The 16,050-nt window shown below is 59.3% G+C and overlaps 2 protein-coding genes and 1 long non-coding RNA gene across 5 annotated transcripts; 2 read left to right on the top strand and 1 right to left on the bottom strand.

The window, feature by feature from the left end:
• Nucleotides 1-113: 113 nt before the first annotated feature.
• MARVELD1 (MARVEL domain containing 1) lies at nt 114-1,408 on the bottom strand. The gene is made up of 2 exons (XM_045025737.1): nt 260-1,408; nt 114-153 (listed from the first exon to the last, which is right to left on the bottom strand). Exon 1 carries the CDS (start codon nt 864-866, stop codon nt 342-344), a length of 525 nt encoding a protein of 174 aa, XP_044881672.1. The 5' UTR covers nt 867-1,408; the 3' UTR covers nt 114-153; nt 260-341.
• A 5,281-nt stretch (nt 1,409-6,689) lies between these two features.
• LOC123375107 lies at nt 6,690-11,742 on the top strand. Its single transcript, XR_006581317.1, has 3 exons — nt 6,690-6,705; nt 8,568-8,610; nt 11,262-11,742. It is a non-coding gene; the product is annotated as an uncharacterized LOC123375107 (long non-coding RNA).
• Nucleotides 11,743-12,670: 928 nt separating this feature from the next.
• On the top strand, nt 12,671-15,009 carry AVPI1 (arginine vasopressin induced 1). 3 transcript variants are annotated; one of them, XM_045025741.1, is made up of 3 exons: nt 12,671-12,769; nt 13,436-13,755; nt 14,330-15,009. In XM_045025741.1, exons 2-3 carry the CDS (start codon nt 13,463-13,465, stop codon nt 14,481-14,483), a joined length of 447 nt encoding a protein of 148 aa, XP_044881676.1. In that variant the 5' UTR covers nt 12,671-12,769; nt 13,436-13,462; the 3' UTR covers nt 14,484-15,009. The 3 variants fall into 3 exon arrangements, with proteins under 3 accessions (XP_044881676.1, XP_044881675.1, XP_044881677.1); XM_045025740.1 differs by lacking the exon at nt 12,671-12,769 and adding an exon at nt 12,843-13,195; XM_045025742.1 differs by lacking the exon at nt 12,671-12,769 and adding an exon at nt 12,843-13,283.
• The last annotated feature ends 1,041 nt before the right edge of the window (nt 15,010-16,050 follow it).

Here is a 16,050-nt window from a genome sequence, read left to right as displayed (position 1 = left end):
CAGGGGGCTCTGTCCGTCCGTCCGTCTGTCCGGGGGCGCTCAGTCCCCGGCGGGGGGCAGGGGGCTCTGTCCGTCTGTCTGTCCGGGGGCGCTCAGTCCCCGGCGGGGGGCAGGGGGCTCTGTCCGTCCGTCCGTCTGTCCGGGGGCGCTCAGTCCCCGGCGGGGGGCAGGGGGCTCTGTCCGTCTGTCTGTCCGGGGGCGCTCAGTCCCCGGCGGGGGGCAGGGGGCTCTGTCCGTCTGTCTGTCCGGGGGCGCTCAGTCCCCGGCGGGGGGCAGGGGGCTCTGTCGGTCCGTCCGTCCGTCCGCGTGGGGGGCTCCGTCCGCCGGGCCCCGGGCGGCGCTCAGACGATGTCGCGGTGGCCCCGGCAGCGGCGCGCCAGGCAGTAGAGGCCCGAGAGCAGGTGCAGGGCGGCGGCCAGGGCGGCGCAGGCGGCGGCGGCCAGGTAGGCGCGGTACGGGCAGGGCTGGCTGTAGCCGCGCAGGTTGCAGTAGCTGTGGCGCTCCGCCTTGTGGCCCATGACGCCCGCGGCCGCCGCGTACAGCCCGGCGCCCAGCAGCAGGTCCTGCGCCGCGTTGGCCAGCAGCCAGCGGGCGCCCAGCAGCGGCACCAGAGCCCAGCGCCCCAGCAGGCTGAGCCCGGCGACCGCCAGCGCCAGCAGCCAGGCCAGCACGGCGGCGAAGAGCGCGAAGTGCGCCGCCCCCTCGTACTTGTGGGCCGCCACCGTCCCCCAGCAGGCGGCGCCCAGGAGCAGCTGCCCCAGGCGCAGCGGGGCCAGCGGGCTGCGCAGGAAGGGCCGGTGCAGGCTCAGCGGCCCGCGGGCGGGCGGCCCGGGCGGCGGCGCGGCGGGGGGCGCGGGCGGGGGCATGGCGGCAGCGCTGGGGCCTCGGGCCGCTCCCCGGCCCTGCGTCCCGGCAGCCACTTCCTCTGCGCTCGGCTGCCAAACATCTGGCGCCTAACGGTCCTTCCTGCGCCGGGCGCCCGCCCGCCGGCCGGCCCCGCCCTCGGCCCGGCCCCGCCCGGGACGTGCCAGGGGCTCCCTGCAAGGGGCAGGCTCCGCCGCGGAGCAGGCCCGGCCCCCAGCCCGCACAGCGTCTCCCCCGGCCTGGCCTCTTGCTGCCTGCGGGGCCCGGGCGCGCTCGGTGGGGCGCAGGGAGCGTTCCGGCCCGCGCATCCCCGGCCAGCTGCGGGGTGCGGACAGAGCCCTGGGGGCTGCCGCTTCCAGTTACAGGCCCAAGCGCGTCTCCGGGGACCCCAGCTCCGCGGGGCATCCCCAGCCCCATCACAGCTCCAGGCGTCCCCAGCCCCACCGGGCAGCCCCATCCCTGCCACCACAACGGGTGTCCCCCGCCCCACCATAACTCCGGGTGTCCCCAGCCCCACTGGGTGTCCCCAGCCCCGTCACAACGCCAGGCATCCTCCACCCCGCCACTACAATGGGCGTCCCCCGCCCCATCACAGCTCCGGGCATCCCGAGACCCGCCACAGCACCAGGCGTCCCCAGCCCCACCATAACTCTGGGCATCCCCAGCCCCCCTGGGCATCTCCAGCCCCATCACAACAACACCAGGCGTCCCCAGCCCTGCCGGGCGTCCCCACCTGGCAGCCCCATCCCTGCCACCAAAAGGGGTGTCCCCAGCTCCACTGGGCATCCCCAGCCCCATCACAGCTCCGGGCGTCCCCAGCTCCACTGGGCATCCCCAGCCCCATCACAACGCCGGGCGTCCCCAGCCTCACTGGGCGTCCCCAGCCCCACCCCTGTGCCTCGTGTCCCTCACCCCACCCCTGCGTCTGAGTGGCCAAAGCCTGATTCTGCAGAGAAAGGCATAAATCCACCCCCCCCCCCGTGCCCGGCCGTGTCCAGCGGTGGTGTGGCCCCGTGGGTCTCGGGACAGGGCGGGTGATATATCTTTTATTGCACCGATTCCTGGCGTGAGAGACGGGCTTTCCAGCAGCACGGGGCTCTTCCTCAGGAAGCGCGCGCGCCTCTCTCACCAGCAGAAGTTGGTCCAGTAAAAGATATTCCCTCCCCCCTTGTCTCTCTCCTGTGCCTCACTGTCCAGCTACCTCACAGGAGAGGTGTGAGGCAAGGACAGGCCTTCCTGATCCCAGCTGCTGCTTTCCTTTGCCCTGAAGCATGAGGATGTAGAACTCACCCATCACTCCCACGTACTCAAAAATATCTCACCCCTTTGCTGCAGCCGTGAGCCCAGCCCTACACCCAGCCACAGGCCAGCACGATGAGATTGGGTCCTCTTTCCTTCGGTGAGTAAAACCCAGCCCACCACAGTCTGGTTAGCGCTTCCTGCCAGTGCCTGAGAGGACTTGTTAATGAGCGCAGGCTCTAGCCTGCCTGATAGGTTTGGCTTTTACCTGTCATCCGTTGACTGGCCTTTGTCTGAATCCTTAGCTCGAGCTCTGCTAAATAAACTTCCATTTGGTTTTACGACAGACAGACCCGTGAGTGTGCTGCGGAGAGGGTGGGACCGAGGAGAAGCCAGTGGATGGGCGCATGCTGCAGTGTAACACGTTGGGGCCTGCCGAGGGAAGCAGCCCAGTGGGGAGCCCTTGTGTTGCCTGCCGCTGGTAGCGGTGGCAGATTTTCCCTGGTGGGCGCTGCCAGGGACCCACAGGGCCGGGTCTATGCTCCAGTCCCTTGGTGGGCTGAACCCCAAAGGTTCACACAGGCCCTCATGGGCAGGCCCCTGGCCTCCAAGACTCTGTGCAGCAGCCCTGCCAGCTCCTGGGCTGGGAGGCTCCTTCCATCTGCAGCCAGACCCTGAGGGGCAGCTGGTCTGTGACAGGCAGTGCTGAGCTGGAGGGGAGGGGTGGGGATGTGAGAGCCAGCCCTCCCCCAGCCTCCAGGCATGGGGTCATTGACAGGCCAGTGAGTGCCCCTCTCCCAGCCCCACAACATCTGTGTGGAACATGAGCCATCTACACCCTCCACCCCCCAACCGGCCAGCGCTGAGGAAATCCCCTGCATTGCAGGATCCTTGCTGCTGGTTGGATCCCTGTCCTTCCTGAGCATCCTCCCACCATGTGCCCCGCGGGCACACCCTGCTTTCTTCTGGCTCACTCATTCGTGACAGAAACGCTGCACCAGGAAAGGGAGAGGATTCCGCCCAGCCCTTCATCAAAACATTTCTTCTGTTACTCGAGGAGGCCGATAAACCCATCTCCTCCTGTGCTGCGTTCCTGTGCGACACTTGAACAACGCTGCTTGGTTTTCATATTGCAAATGAGCCAGCCCCTCTGGGTCCTGCCCCAGCTCAGGACCTCTCCCAGGCTCCATACAACCTCGGGTGACGTTGGCAAAATGTGTCACCTTCCCCGCTAGTGGCTGGGCCACTGGTGGATAGCAGCCTACTACTGGTGGCAGGAAATGAGGTCTCTCCTTTAGTGCAAATAGCAGGGGTTGTGCTACAGATCTGAAGGTCCCAGGTTCAAAAGCTGCAGGTTATTGTTAGAATCACCTTCATCCTTCTGCAAGGTCTGTAGGGAGGATCCCCCAGTGCAGGGCTCCAGCAGCTCCTGCGCATGCTGTCACCTGGTGTGACATGTCTGAACTAGACTGCAGCAGGGGCGCATGGAGGGGGTCTGTCTGTTCAGCCTAGTTGCCCAGGTGAGGGGCAGTGTGACCCCTGTGAAGGACCTGGGATACCATGAGCTGCAGGCAGAGGAGGCCTTCAAAGTCCCCAGGAGCCACATGGACCCACAGAGGGCAGCAGCTGAGTCTCGGCAGGGGAGGGAGCTGTAAGGACCAGGCCTTGTCTGCAGCCAGATTGAAAGAGCAGCCGAGCAGCAGCCATGAGCTGAGAAGCAGGAAGTCACATCCCCACATTCCATCTAAAGGACATTAAAACAACGTCACAGGCTGTTAGGAAGGAGATCCCAGCCGAATGGCCCCCACCATCACCAGATAAAGAACCAGATCTTAAGAGGGCTAAAGAAAACTGAGGCTTTGGCTACACTTACACTTCAAAGCGCTGCCACAGCAGCGCTTTGAAGCGCTAAGTGTAGTCAAAGTGCCAGCGCTAGGAGAGAGCTCTCCCAGCGGTGTCCGTACTCCACCTCCCTGTGGGGAATAAAGGACAGCGCTCCCAGCGCTGGGGCTTTGACCACACTGGCGCTTTGCAGCGCCGCAATTTGCAGCGCTGGAGAGGGTGTGTTTTCACACCCTGCTGCAGCGCTGCAAATTTGTAAGTGTAGCCAAGCCCTGAGTCTGGACAGCGTCTGTCTGGCAAGAACTCGCTTCTCAATGGTTGTGGTTGTGAAATCCGCATTTCTTCATTGTTCTGTCATGATGGTCCCCACGTCCCTATTGTTTGTCGGTTAGGTCTCTGTCCGGTTCTGTCTGTTACATAATTAATGTTGCTGGGTGTAAATTCAGGTGGTGGGGTAGGATTGGTTGGAGAATGTTGTTACACCGTGTTAGGGTTGGTTAGTAACATGTTAGTGTAATAACTGGGTAAGGTGCAGCTAAAAGAACTCAAATGTCACTTGTGACAAAGTTCCTCCTCTACCTTGGTGGGTCCTGCGCTTATTGGCAGATTTGCTCACCTCAGTGATCTTCCCCACAGTCTGGGTCAACTTCTCCTGTGCCTGATCAGGAGTTGGGAGGTTTGCAGGGAACCCGGGCCCACCCTCTACTCCGGGTTCCAGCCCAGGGCCCTGTGGATTGCAGCTGTCTAGAGTGCCTCCTGTAACAGCTGCACCTCCCTGGGCTACTTCCCCATGGCCTCCTCCAAACACCTTCTTTATCCTCACCACAGGACCTTCCTCCTGGTGTCTGATAACGCTGGTACTCCTCAGTCCTCCAGCAGCACCCTCTCGCTCAGCTCCTTGTGCCTCTTGCTCCCAGCTCCTCACACGCACTTCCTCTCCTCTGGCTGCTCCTCACCTGACCGGAGTGAGCTCCTTTTTAAACCCAGGTGCCCTGATTAGCCTGCCTTGATTGGCTGCAGGGGTTCTAATCAGCCTGGCTGCCTTAATTGGTTCTAGCAGGTTCCTGATTACTCTAGTGCAGCCCCTGCTCTGGTCACTCAGGGGACAGAAAACTACTCATCCAGTGACCAGTATATTTGCCCTCTACCAGACTCCTGTACCGCACTGGCCTGGGTCTGTCACACACTATATAAACTGGGCTCCAAAAGGAAGTTCTTTGGGAACCAGCTCCAGGACACGGCCCCACGATCAGAGGTGCCAGACCTCAACACTCTGCCAATACCACTGTGCAGAAGCTGGAGTCCCCCAGACGGCCTGATCCTGACTGGCCTCTGCCTTATTGGGAGTGGTGAGCAGTGTCTGTGTAGCGATGCAGTCTGGTGTGGGTGATTGTTAATAAATAGAGGAGATGTAGGATGTTACCGTGTAAGGCTTTTTCGCTGGTAAAAGGTCCTGCTCAGCTGGAGCCCTGCGGACTGGGAAAGGGGGCGGGACGGTGGGTCCCTGCACTGACCGGGTGAGTTACACCCGGGGCCCTAGGGACTGGGAACAGGTGGGTGGGACGGTGGGTCCCTGCCCTGACCGGGTGAGTTACACCCGGGGCCCTGCGGACTGGGAACAGGTGGGTGGGACGGTGGGTCCCTGCCCTGACCGGGTGAGTTACACTCAGGGCCTTGCGGACTGGGAACAGGGGGGTGGGATGGTGGGTCCCTGCCCTGACCGGGTGAGTTACACCCGGGGCCTTGCGGACTGGGAACAGGTGGGTGGGACGGTGGGTCCCTGCCCTGACCAGGTGAGTTACACCCGGGGCCCTGCGGACTGGGAACAGGTGGGTGGGACGGTGGGTCCCTGCCCTGACCGGGTGAGTTACACCCGGGGCCCTGCGGACTGGGAACAGGTGGGTGGGACGGTGGGTCCCTGCCCTGACCGGGTGAGTTACACCTAGGGACTGGGAACAGGGGGGGTAGGACGGTGGGTCCCTGCCCTGACCGGGTGAGTTACACCTAGGGACTGGGAACAGGTGGGCGGGACGGTGGGTCCCTGCACTGACCGGGTGAGATACACCCGGGGCCCTGCGGACTGGGAACAGGCGGGTGGGACGGTGGGTCCCTGCACTGGCCGGGTGAGTTACACCCGGGGCCTTGCGGACTGGGAACAGGTGGGCGGGACAGTGGGTCCCTGCACTGACCGGGTGAGTTACACCCGGGGCCCTACGGACTGGGAACAGGTGGGTGGGACGGTGGGTCCCTGCCCTGACCGGGTGAGTTACACCCGGGGCCCTGCAGACTGGGAACAGGTGGGTGGGACGGTGGGTCCCTGCACTGACCGGGTGAGTTACACCCGGGGTGTAGTGAAAATATGCTGTGCTGGCAAACCACACACATGTTTATTACATTTACTCCTGGCTTAAGGTAAAGCAATGCTCAGGTTATTGATTAAGCACAGACTAGGCAATAGTGCACGTAGCCCCTCCAATAGCTCACGTAGCCCCTTCACCAATTATGATATATTGCACAAAGGGAGATGGCTATGGGTGAACCAATCAATATGTTACAAGTAACTGTGATCTCATGCTCTTTGTTCTAATTACTAATAAAAACCCAGCTCAAGAGAGCTCGGGACGCCTGCTTAACAAACCTCTTGACTCCGCGTCTCCTTGATCCCAACATCTGGTGACCCCGACGTGATACACCGGATCCCGAGGACCCCTGCTCATCCGACTGGAATAGTCTAGGTGCACCCGCTGGAAACAGCCACTCGTGAGTATGGGGAGCGATTTATCAGTGCCACAAAAGGCTCATGCTAAGGAATTATTTAAGCTCATTGAGGGGAGCGGTTGCCCAGCGGTTACGCTGCGGCATGTAGAGGATTTTGTTAAGGAAATAGAATGCCAATGCCCCTGGTATCCCGAAGAGGGGTCCCTGCAGCAAGCAGATTGGCAAAAGATAGGAACACAGCTCTTTGAGACACCGAGAGCAGCAGTACAGCACCTGCTCATGTGGCAGCGCTGTACTGAGGCAGTGGGAAAACTGGGGCCACAGGCGTCTCTCACTGCCGCCCCGCTTCTCGCGCTGACAACACCGCCTCCGTACCCGCGGGTGCTACCACCAGCGCCTGCGGTGTCGGATACGGGGCAGCGGCCCTCGGATCCCTCCGTTAATAAAGGAACTGATCAGCCTTGTTTCCGGGGGAATCGTGGGGGCTGCGTCCGGGCGGCGGTTGCGTTGGCGCGTGAGACGGGGGAATTGAATTTGGAGGAAGAACATCAGTGGGAGGGGGAGTTGCCCATGTTAATGCCTATAGCGGCAGGAGTCGATGCACAGGGCAATGCCGCCAGAGAGTGGACGGCGCTACCGTATACAGTACTGAGGGAGGTGAGAAAAGCTATCACAGAGACAGGCATCAGGTCTAATTTCGTGGCAGGCATCTTAGAAGGAATTGGAAATGGCTACATTATGGCTCCACAAGATTGGAAAGACTTATTTCGTATGGTGCTGACCCCCGCCCAGTATATGGTGTGGGACAGTGAGTTTAGGTTAGCTGCTGTGGGATACTCAACCCCAGCTGCCACGCCTGACCAGATTTATGGAGCAGGCCAATTTAGCACTATAGAGGGACAGTTGGAGTTAGACCCAGATACATATATTCGTACTAAACTTAGTGTTATGAGAGCTTTCAGAAGGGTTCCCGTAAGTGGGAAACCGACTAGGTCTTTCACAGCCACCCGGCAGCAGCCTGCAGAGCCGTATCCGCAGTTCATAGATAGGCTCAAGGAAGCAGTACAGCGGCAGGTTGATAACGAGGAGGCACAGACAGAGCTTTTACGGCAACTGGCCTATGAGCAAGCTAATGCTGATTGCAAGAAGGTACTGCAATCTATAATACATCGCCCCTCATACACTTTAGCAGACATGATTCAGGCTTGCGCGGATGTCGGTAGTCAAACCCATGCTATGGCTCTTTTGGCGGGGGCTATAAGACAAGGTAATAAACCCACGGGAAATTGTTTTAATTGCAAAAAACCGGGTCACTTTAAAAGCCAGTGTAGGGCACCCGGAGGGGGAGCACATAAAGGAAGACCCCAGGAAGGGGGTAGGCCCTCCAAAAAATGTCCTAAATGCAACAAGGGGTATCATTGGGCAAATCAATGTCGATCAGGACTGGGGCAGGGAAACCAATAACCGGGCCCTCCCCGGGCCCTGGAAAAACAATGGGGGCGGAAGAATTGACTACAGCGCAACCGGCAACGACCGGCAGTGCTGGGATAGACTTGTATAATCAAGAAGAAAAATCCTCATTCTTACCGGGGGAAGTTCTTTTAATGCCTACTCAATTAAAAGGGCCCCTTCCTGAAGGGACGGTGGGCATTATACTCCCTCGGTCATCAGCAAGCAAACAAGGAATTATGGTAGTTCCAGGAGTGATTGATGCTGATTATCAGGGAAAAATATATGTTCAGTATTGGAGTCACCTGCCTTTTACTTTAAGACGAGGGGACTCCTGGGCACAAATGATACTGTTGCCATATGAGCTCCCTGGAGAAAAATCACAGGTAACACGTACAGGAGGCTTTGGATCAACCCGTACTGAAGGCGACAGCGACTCTTCCTTTCACCCACAGGTGGCGGCGTTGGTACACCGAATATCCCTGCACAAACCTCAACGTAAGTATAACCTCCAAGGTAAGTGGCTGACCGGTTTGTTGGACACAGGGGCGGATGTTTCTGTCATAGCTGAAAAGGATTGGGAACCTAAATGGCCCTCTGAGATAGCCCCTGCGGTATTTGGGGTAGGAGGAAGCCAAGCATCTAAAAAGAGCTCTCAATGGTTACCGGTAAAATCCCAGGAACAAGGTCCCATAATAGCATATATTCAACCCTGCATATTGCCTTTACAGTTTAACATTTGGGGAAGAGATTTGTTAGAACAGATAGGGGCAAAACTGGTTTTGGAAGATGAGTAAGCCTCAGGCTCTTCCGTTACAGTGGAAAACTGATAAACCAGTCTGGGTAGAACAATGGCCATTACCTAAAGACAAATTAGAAGCTTTGCAGCAATTAGTTGAGCAACAATTAAAAGATGGACACATTGAGCATACTACAAGCCCGTACAATACTCCTGTTTTTGTAATTAAGAAAAAATCAGGAAAATGGAGGCTCCTTCACGATTTGAGGGAAATTAATAAAATACTAGAACCAATGGGCCCCCTGCAGTGTGGCCTCCCCAATCCAAATTTAATCCCTTATGACTACCAGGTAGCAATAATTGATTTAAAGGATTGTTTCTTTACAATACCGTTACAGGAAAAGGATAGAAAGTATTTTGCATTCACAGTGCCAGTCCTGAACAATGCCCAACCCACAACACGTTATCATTGGAAAGTGTTACCCCAGGGCATGTTAAATAGCCCTACCATGTGTCAGTATTTTGTAAACACTGCTCTTCAACCTTTCAGAAATAAGTTCAAAAAGCTACTTGTATACCATTATATGGATGATATCTTAATAGCCGGTAGGCCCCTACCCACCACATGGAAAAGTGAGTTAACGGATATCTTAAGTCAATCGGGTCTGGTAGTAGCCCCGGAAAAAATACAGGAATCCGAACCTTTTCAATATTTAGGTCATAAAATGCTTGCAGCATACTCCATGCCCATACTTCCAAAACTTACCTTGCCAAACAAATTAACATATGTAGTACTACAGCAAATTCTGGGATCCATAAATTGGATAAGACCGTATTACAAGATTCCCACTTCTATGCTAACTCCACTGTTTAATGCCCTAAAATTAGGAAGGCAACCGGGAGACATAATATCACTAACAAACGAACAACGGGAGGTAGTGCATAAGGTCAACGAAGCCATGGCAGAAAGGTGGGTAGATAGAGCAGTACCTGACGTGCCCCCGTCCTTAATCATTCTTGGGGACACTAAGCAATTCATGGGGGCATTACTTCAACATACAAGTGAGAGAGAATTTATCCTCGAGTGGATGTATTTACCACACACACACAAAAACACACTCGTCCCATTGTCTGGAATGTTTGCTCAATTAATCACTAAAGGACGCAATCGAGCACTAAACTTGTTTGCCATGGATTTAGTAAACATTATTATCCCCATCCCCATCGCCACCTGGGAAGTTGCATGTATGCACTCGGAGGAGGTGCAAATAGCCCTAGCCAATTATGTTGGGTCCGTAACTTACCATACTCCCAAGGATCCTCGTCTCCAAGTTGCTCAGCATATTCCGCTGAAAGTATTTTACTTGGTATCTCCCGTTCCCATAACAGAAGCTCTTACCATTTTCACCGATGGTGGCCCCTCCAGAGGGGTGGTTGCTTGGAAGAAAAATGACCAGTGGAAATCCCAGTTTACCTTACCGCAACGCTCTCCTCAGCGTGCGGAGCTGGCTGCGTTAATTCTTGCCTTTAACACATTTTCTGATCAACCAGTTAACCTCATAACAGACAGTTTGTATGCTGCCAATGTTGTTAGTAATATTGCTTCTAGTTGTGTTACTGCATCTTTGGATAATAATTTGCTTGGTTTATTTCTTTCCCTACAACTGATATTACGTCACCGACGACATCTATTTTTTATCGCACATGTTAGAAGTCATCAGCCTTTCCCCGGAGAAATCTCGCAAGGCAATGCCTATGCTGATCACGCCTTAAAGGCTTTCCCCTGCTCTCCTATGGAAAGTCACTCCTTACATCACCAAAATGCTAGGGCATTGGCCAAGCAATTTTCCATACCACTATCTGATGCACAAGCGATTATTCAGCAGTGCCCTGAGTGTACTGGAAACCTCGCAGGACCCGCTATCGGGGTAAATCCTCGGGGGCTAGGTGCAAACCAATTGTGGCAAATGGACGTCACTCGGTTCCCACCATTAGCTCCCTGGTCCTATTTGCATGTAGTCATAGACACTTATTCTGGCTATATATGGGCAACGCCACAAAAAGGGGAAAAAGCCAAACACGTCTGTAATCACCTCATTCGTTCCTTTGCAGTGATGGGAAAGCCGTCAGCTTTAAAAACTGACAACGGCCCAGCCTATTGCTCTTCCGCGATGGCAGCGTTCTGCACGCGCTGGGGAATCACGCATACCTTTGGCATCCCATACAATTCCCAAGGACAAGCCATTGTAGAACGAGCTAATCGCACATTAAAAACTGCTCTTCTGCGACAAAAACAAAAAGGGGGAATTGTCCCCGGCAGCCTGACAGAAAAGGAAGAATGGCTGGCTCAAGTACTGTTTACACTCAATCATTTAAATCTATTACCTTTCAATTCTCAATTTTTCACCAGGGCACAACGGCATTATCAGACGACCGAAGTTCTTCCTGCTCCAAAGGTAACCTATCGTCAGCTACCTGGCCCGGAGTGGAGCGGACCTGTGCCACTAATCACCTGGGGGCGCGGTTACGCAGCTGTATCAACACCAAGCGGCCCGCGCTGGGTACCTGCACGATACGTTCGACCATACAAGGATGGCTGCCAGACCTATCCTGGCTAAAGCAAATGTTTGCATATGTTATTGTTATAGCTGCAGGATTAATACTTTGTTGCTGCATATTACAGTGTATTCCTTCACTTATTAGCCTATTTGTCCACGGCTGCCCTTGGCAACGACTTAATATAAAACAGAGCATTCATTATGCCTGCAAATTGCTTAAAAACAAAAAGGGGGAGATGTAGTGAAAATATGCTGTGCTGGCAAACCACACACATGTTTATTACATTTACTCCTGGCTTAAGGTAAAGCAATGCTCAGGTTATTGATTAAGCACAGACTAGGCAATAGTGCACGTAGCCCCTCCAATAGCTCACGTAGCCCCTTCACCAATTATGATATATTGCACAAAGGGAGATGGCTATGGGTGAACCAATCAATATGTTACAAGTAACTGTGATCTCATGCTCTTTGTTCTAATTACTAATAAAAACCCAGCTCAAGAGAGCTCGGGACGCCTGCTTAACAAACCTCTTGACTCCGCGTCTCCTTGATCCCAACACCGGGGCCTTGCAGACTGGGAACAGGGGGGTGGGACGGTGGGTCCCTACACTGACCGGGTGAGTTACACCCGGGGCCGTGCGGACTGGGAACAGGTGGGTGGGACGGTGGGTCCCTGCACTGACCGGGTGAGTTACACCCGGGGCCCTGCGGACTGGGAACAGGGGGGTGGGAGGGTGGGTCCCTGCCCTGACCGGGTGAGTTACACCCGGGGCCCTGCGGACTGGGAACAGGTGGGTGGGACGGTGGGTCCCTGCCCTGACCGGGTGAGTTACACCCGGGGCCCTGCGGACTGGGAACAGGTGGGTGGGACGGTGGGTCCCTGCCCTGACCGGGTGAGTTACACCCGGGGCCCTGCGGACTGGGAACAGGGGGGTGGGACGGTGGGTCCCTGCCCTGACCGGGTGAGTTACACCTAGGGACTGGGAACAGGGGGGGTGGGACGGTGGGTGCCGGTAACAGACCGGCCCCCGCAGAGCGTTGCACGGCCTGGCTTGTGCGCCCGCCTGCAGGCTCCAGGCAGGGAGTCTGGACCCCGGCCAGCAGCTGGTCACCGCCCGCCCATTGACGTCATTGGGTGCCACGTGTTTCCCCGAGGCGCCAGGCCCCACCCCTTCCCCCTCTGCGGGGCCTGATTGGGCAGCCGGTGTCTCCGCGTTCGGCTTGGGCAGGCGGGAGGTGGGTGGCAGCGGCCGCTGATTGGCTGCGGGGCTGGGGGCGGGGCCGCTGTCTCTGCTCCGGGGGGTGGGGGGATCGGGCCGGACCCCAGAGCCCAGATCCCCGGCCCGACTCGCGTGCGCAGGTAGCCGGGCCCGGGGCCGCTCGGGGCGGGGGCAGCTCGGCCGGGCCGGGGCCCGGGCCCGGGTTCTGTGCAGCCCGGCGGGGCGCTCCGGGATCCCCCGGGGCCCTGCAGCCCGGGCCAAACCACCATGAAAGAGCCCGAGCCCGAGCCCGAGGCGCGGGCCAGCCCCCGGGACGCCGGTGTCTCGCCGTGTAGACGCACCCAGAGAGCCCGGGGCCGGCGGGCATTGGAGCGCGACACCCGCTGCTCGCGGCCCGTGGAGACCGCGGCGGCCCCCAGCTGCCCTGGGGCTGGCAGAGGGCTCCGGGGCTGTTGTGTCCAGGGGACGCAGGCTCCGCTCCAGCCCTGCTCAGCCAGCCGGGAAACGAGGCAGAGAAGCAGGAAAGAGCGGGGCCCCTCCGGGTCCTGGGAAGGCAGCACAGCCAGGCAGGGAACGAGCTCGCTCTTCGCCTCCCAGCTGCCCGTGGCTCCTGGCTCCTGACGCGCTGGCCGGGGCACTGGGCAGATCTCATAGGTGCAGGTTGCTAAACCCCCTAGGTTGCACCCCCCTCCCGTCCCAGGCAGGCGGAGGAGCCAGCGGGGGGTCCGCAGGGGATGCAGGCTGACAAGGGCGTGGGGAGCCCAATCCCTTCTTGCAGCCTCATCCTGTTCCCTTCCTTCCCACAGCTCCTCTGGCGCCCCAGGGGCAGACCCATGGGCACCCCTGCCTCTGTGGCGTGCGACCCCCTGCAGTGCCAGGTTCCTGAGGCCCGTGCCCGGAAAAGAGCTTCTGCCAACATCTTCCAGGACGTGGAGCTGCTGCAGCTGCGGCGCCTGTTCAGGAGAAGCGGGGATGAGCGGGCAGAGGAGCGTGCCCAGCTGGTCTGGGAGTACGCAGGCAACCGGCGCACGGCCCAAGCACTGCGCCAGCTCAGGAGCAGGCAGAGGAGGTGGCGGCAGCAGCCACCCCAGCTGAGCCCAGCAGTTCAGGACAGCAGTGACCCAAGGTACAGGCTGGGCACTGGGCCAGGCCTGGGGAGCAGCCCCCCCATGGAGCTGAAACTGGGCTGAGGGCCCTGAGCATGTGGAGCAGCCAGCACAGCCTCCTGTGGGGAGACTCTGCACAGTGGGGTGGGGCCCCGTGGAGAAGGGGGTGCAGTGGGAGGTCACCACACAGGCCCTGGTGGGGTTGTGCCTGGCCTGTGATATTCAGGGGCTGGCACAGGGTAGACTGACTGAGCTACTCCCAGGCACTAAAGACCATCCCAGTGCCAGGGCCCTTCCTTGGACCTGCTGCCTCTCCCCGCCACAGCACCGGGGGTGGGCAGGTAACACTCCAAACCTGTTCCTGGCTCCCGCCCACCCTGGCCCAGGAGGGGAGCCCCCACGCAGCGGGGCCGTGGGGAGGGCATGACTGGAGGGGCAGCCTCGGCTAGGGATCACCTTTGCCCTCTGCAGCAATTCCAGCTCCACCCTCTCATCAGGAGCCCCAAGCAGCTGCATAGCTCCGGGGGCAGGGATGCCCCACGTTCCTGGCCAGGCATCCACTGCCCCTCACACTGGCTGTTTGTTCCCCTACAGGCTAGAGGACTGCACCTCCCCCGGCAGCAGCACGGGGCTGGAGGGGCCCAGCAGGGACAGGCAGCACCCTGCCCCCAGGAGGAAAAGTCCAAGGACCAGGCGGAGGAAGAGGGGGCCTGGGCCCACAGGGTACCTGCACCAGCTCCAGCAGTGAGCAGGGCAGCTGGCGCTGGGAGCTCCCAGCTGCCTGGCCAGGCTCAGCCCCACAAACTGGCAGAGACTCCAGGGGTGTGTGTGAATTCTGTCCCCCTTGGCTAGAGCTGGGCCAAGCAGCTGCAGCTTCCCCCCACCCCATCCCCCAACTGGTGAAGGGAGAGGGGATCGGAGGGAGGGAGCTGCACGGCACTGGGGGGACCAGCCAGCAGAGGACAGCTGCAGCCTCCCCCACCCCCCCCAATCCAACACTAACCACCCAGAAGGCCCTTTGCTCAGGGGCCAGGGCCTCTGGGACCTGAGTGGTGCTGAGCCTTGGCTGGCAGCTGGACTGGAACCCAAATGGGGAGGGGAGTGACCCCAAGCAGGCAGCCCTTCATGTGTGGGGCAAGTGCATCACTCAGCCCCAGAGCTGGCTTTCTAGGGTGCCAAGTCCTATAGGGGAGCCCGAGCCTCAGCCCAAGGAAAACACTTGATGCTTGTCGCATACAGCAGGACAGAGCGTGTAATAAAAGCCTGCGCAGTGACCTGGCTGTGAGACCTGTCTGTGCTGCCAGGGTTTACTGCAGGCCTGGCCCCTTCACAGCGGGGAGGCTCTCTGGCTTCAGGACAGCAGCCCAGCTCGGGGGTGTGTGTGTGTGTAAATGTGAGTGTTGTTCTGTCTGGTCAGAGCCCTGAGCCCCATCCCAGGAAGGGAGGCAGCAGTATCCACTCAGCCCCTTGCACTGCGTGAAGCCCCTGGGCCTGGCTGTGCTCCTGAGGGACGGGGGCTGCGGAAAGCCCGGTAGGATGCACCCAGCTGGAGGCGAGAGCTGGCTGGGAGACACTGGAAGTACAGGGGTGGGGGCTGCTTTTCTCCCTCTGTGAGCTCAGCCCACCTGGGAGCCACTTCAATAGGGGGCTCACCCCCCCCCCCAACACACACTTGTGAGGAGGGAGCCTGGGCAGTAGAAGACACTGCTATGGCCCTTCCGACCAGCTCCCACCCCCCTCCAGCCCACTAATGGGGGGGAGGCACATGGGGTCACTTTACACAGGCCCTGACAGATGGTGCTCTAGCCTCAGCCAGAAAGCAGCATGCCCACGGCCAGGGCCGCCCAGAGGATTCCAGGGGCCCGGGGTCTTCGGCGGCGGGGGGCCCTTCCGTTCCGGGACCCGCCACCAAAGTGCAGCCCGGTCTTCGGCGGTAATTCGGCCGGGGGGGGGCCCGCCGCGGGTCTTCGGGGCACTTCGGCGGCGGGTCCCGGAACGGAAGGGGCCCCCCACCGCCAAAGACCGGGCTGCGCTTCAGCAGCAGGTCCCGCTTCCCCCCCCGCCCTGGCCTCAGCCTCTTACCCCCGGCTCCCTCCTCACCCGGAGTCTCAGCGCCTCGCCGGAACAGCTGCAGCGTGTCTCCGCCGGGGCCTGAGCCCCGTCCCGCTCAGAGCCACGTGGGGAGGGGGCGGGGCTGGGAGCTCCACGCCGAGCGGAGGCAGCTGAGCTCAGCCCGGCGCTCCCAGCCCTGCCCCCTCACCACACGGCTCGGAGCGGGGCGGGGCTCAGGGGCCCCACCGGAGACACGGCACTTG

Source organism: Mauremys mutica, chromosome 7 (genome assembly GCF_020497125.1).
Source record: "Mauremys mutica isolate MM-2020 ecotype Southern chromosome 7, ASM2049712v1, whole genome shotgun sequence".
Classification (NCBI taxonomy): Eukaryota; Metazoa; Chordata; order Testudines; family Geoemydidae; genus Mauremys; species Mauremys mutica.
This window is presented reverse-complemented; position numbering and strand designations above follow the sequence as displayed.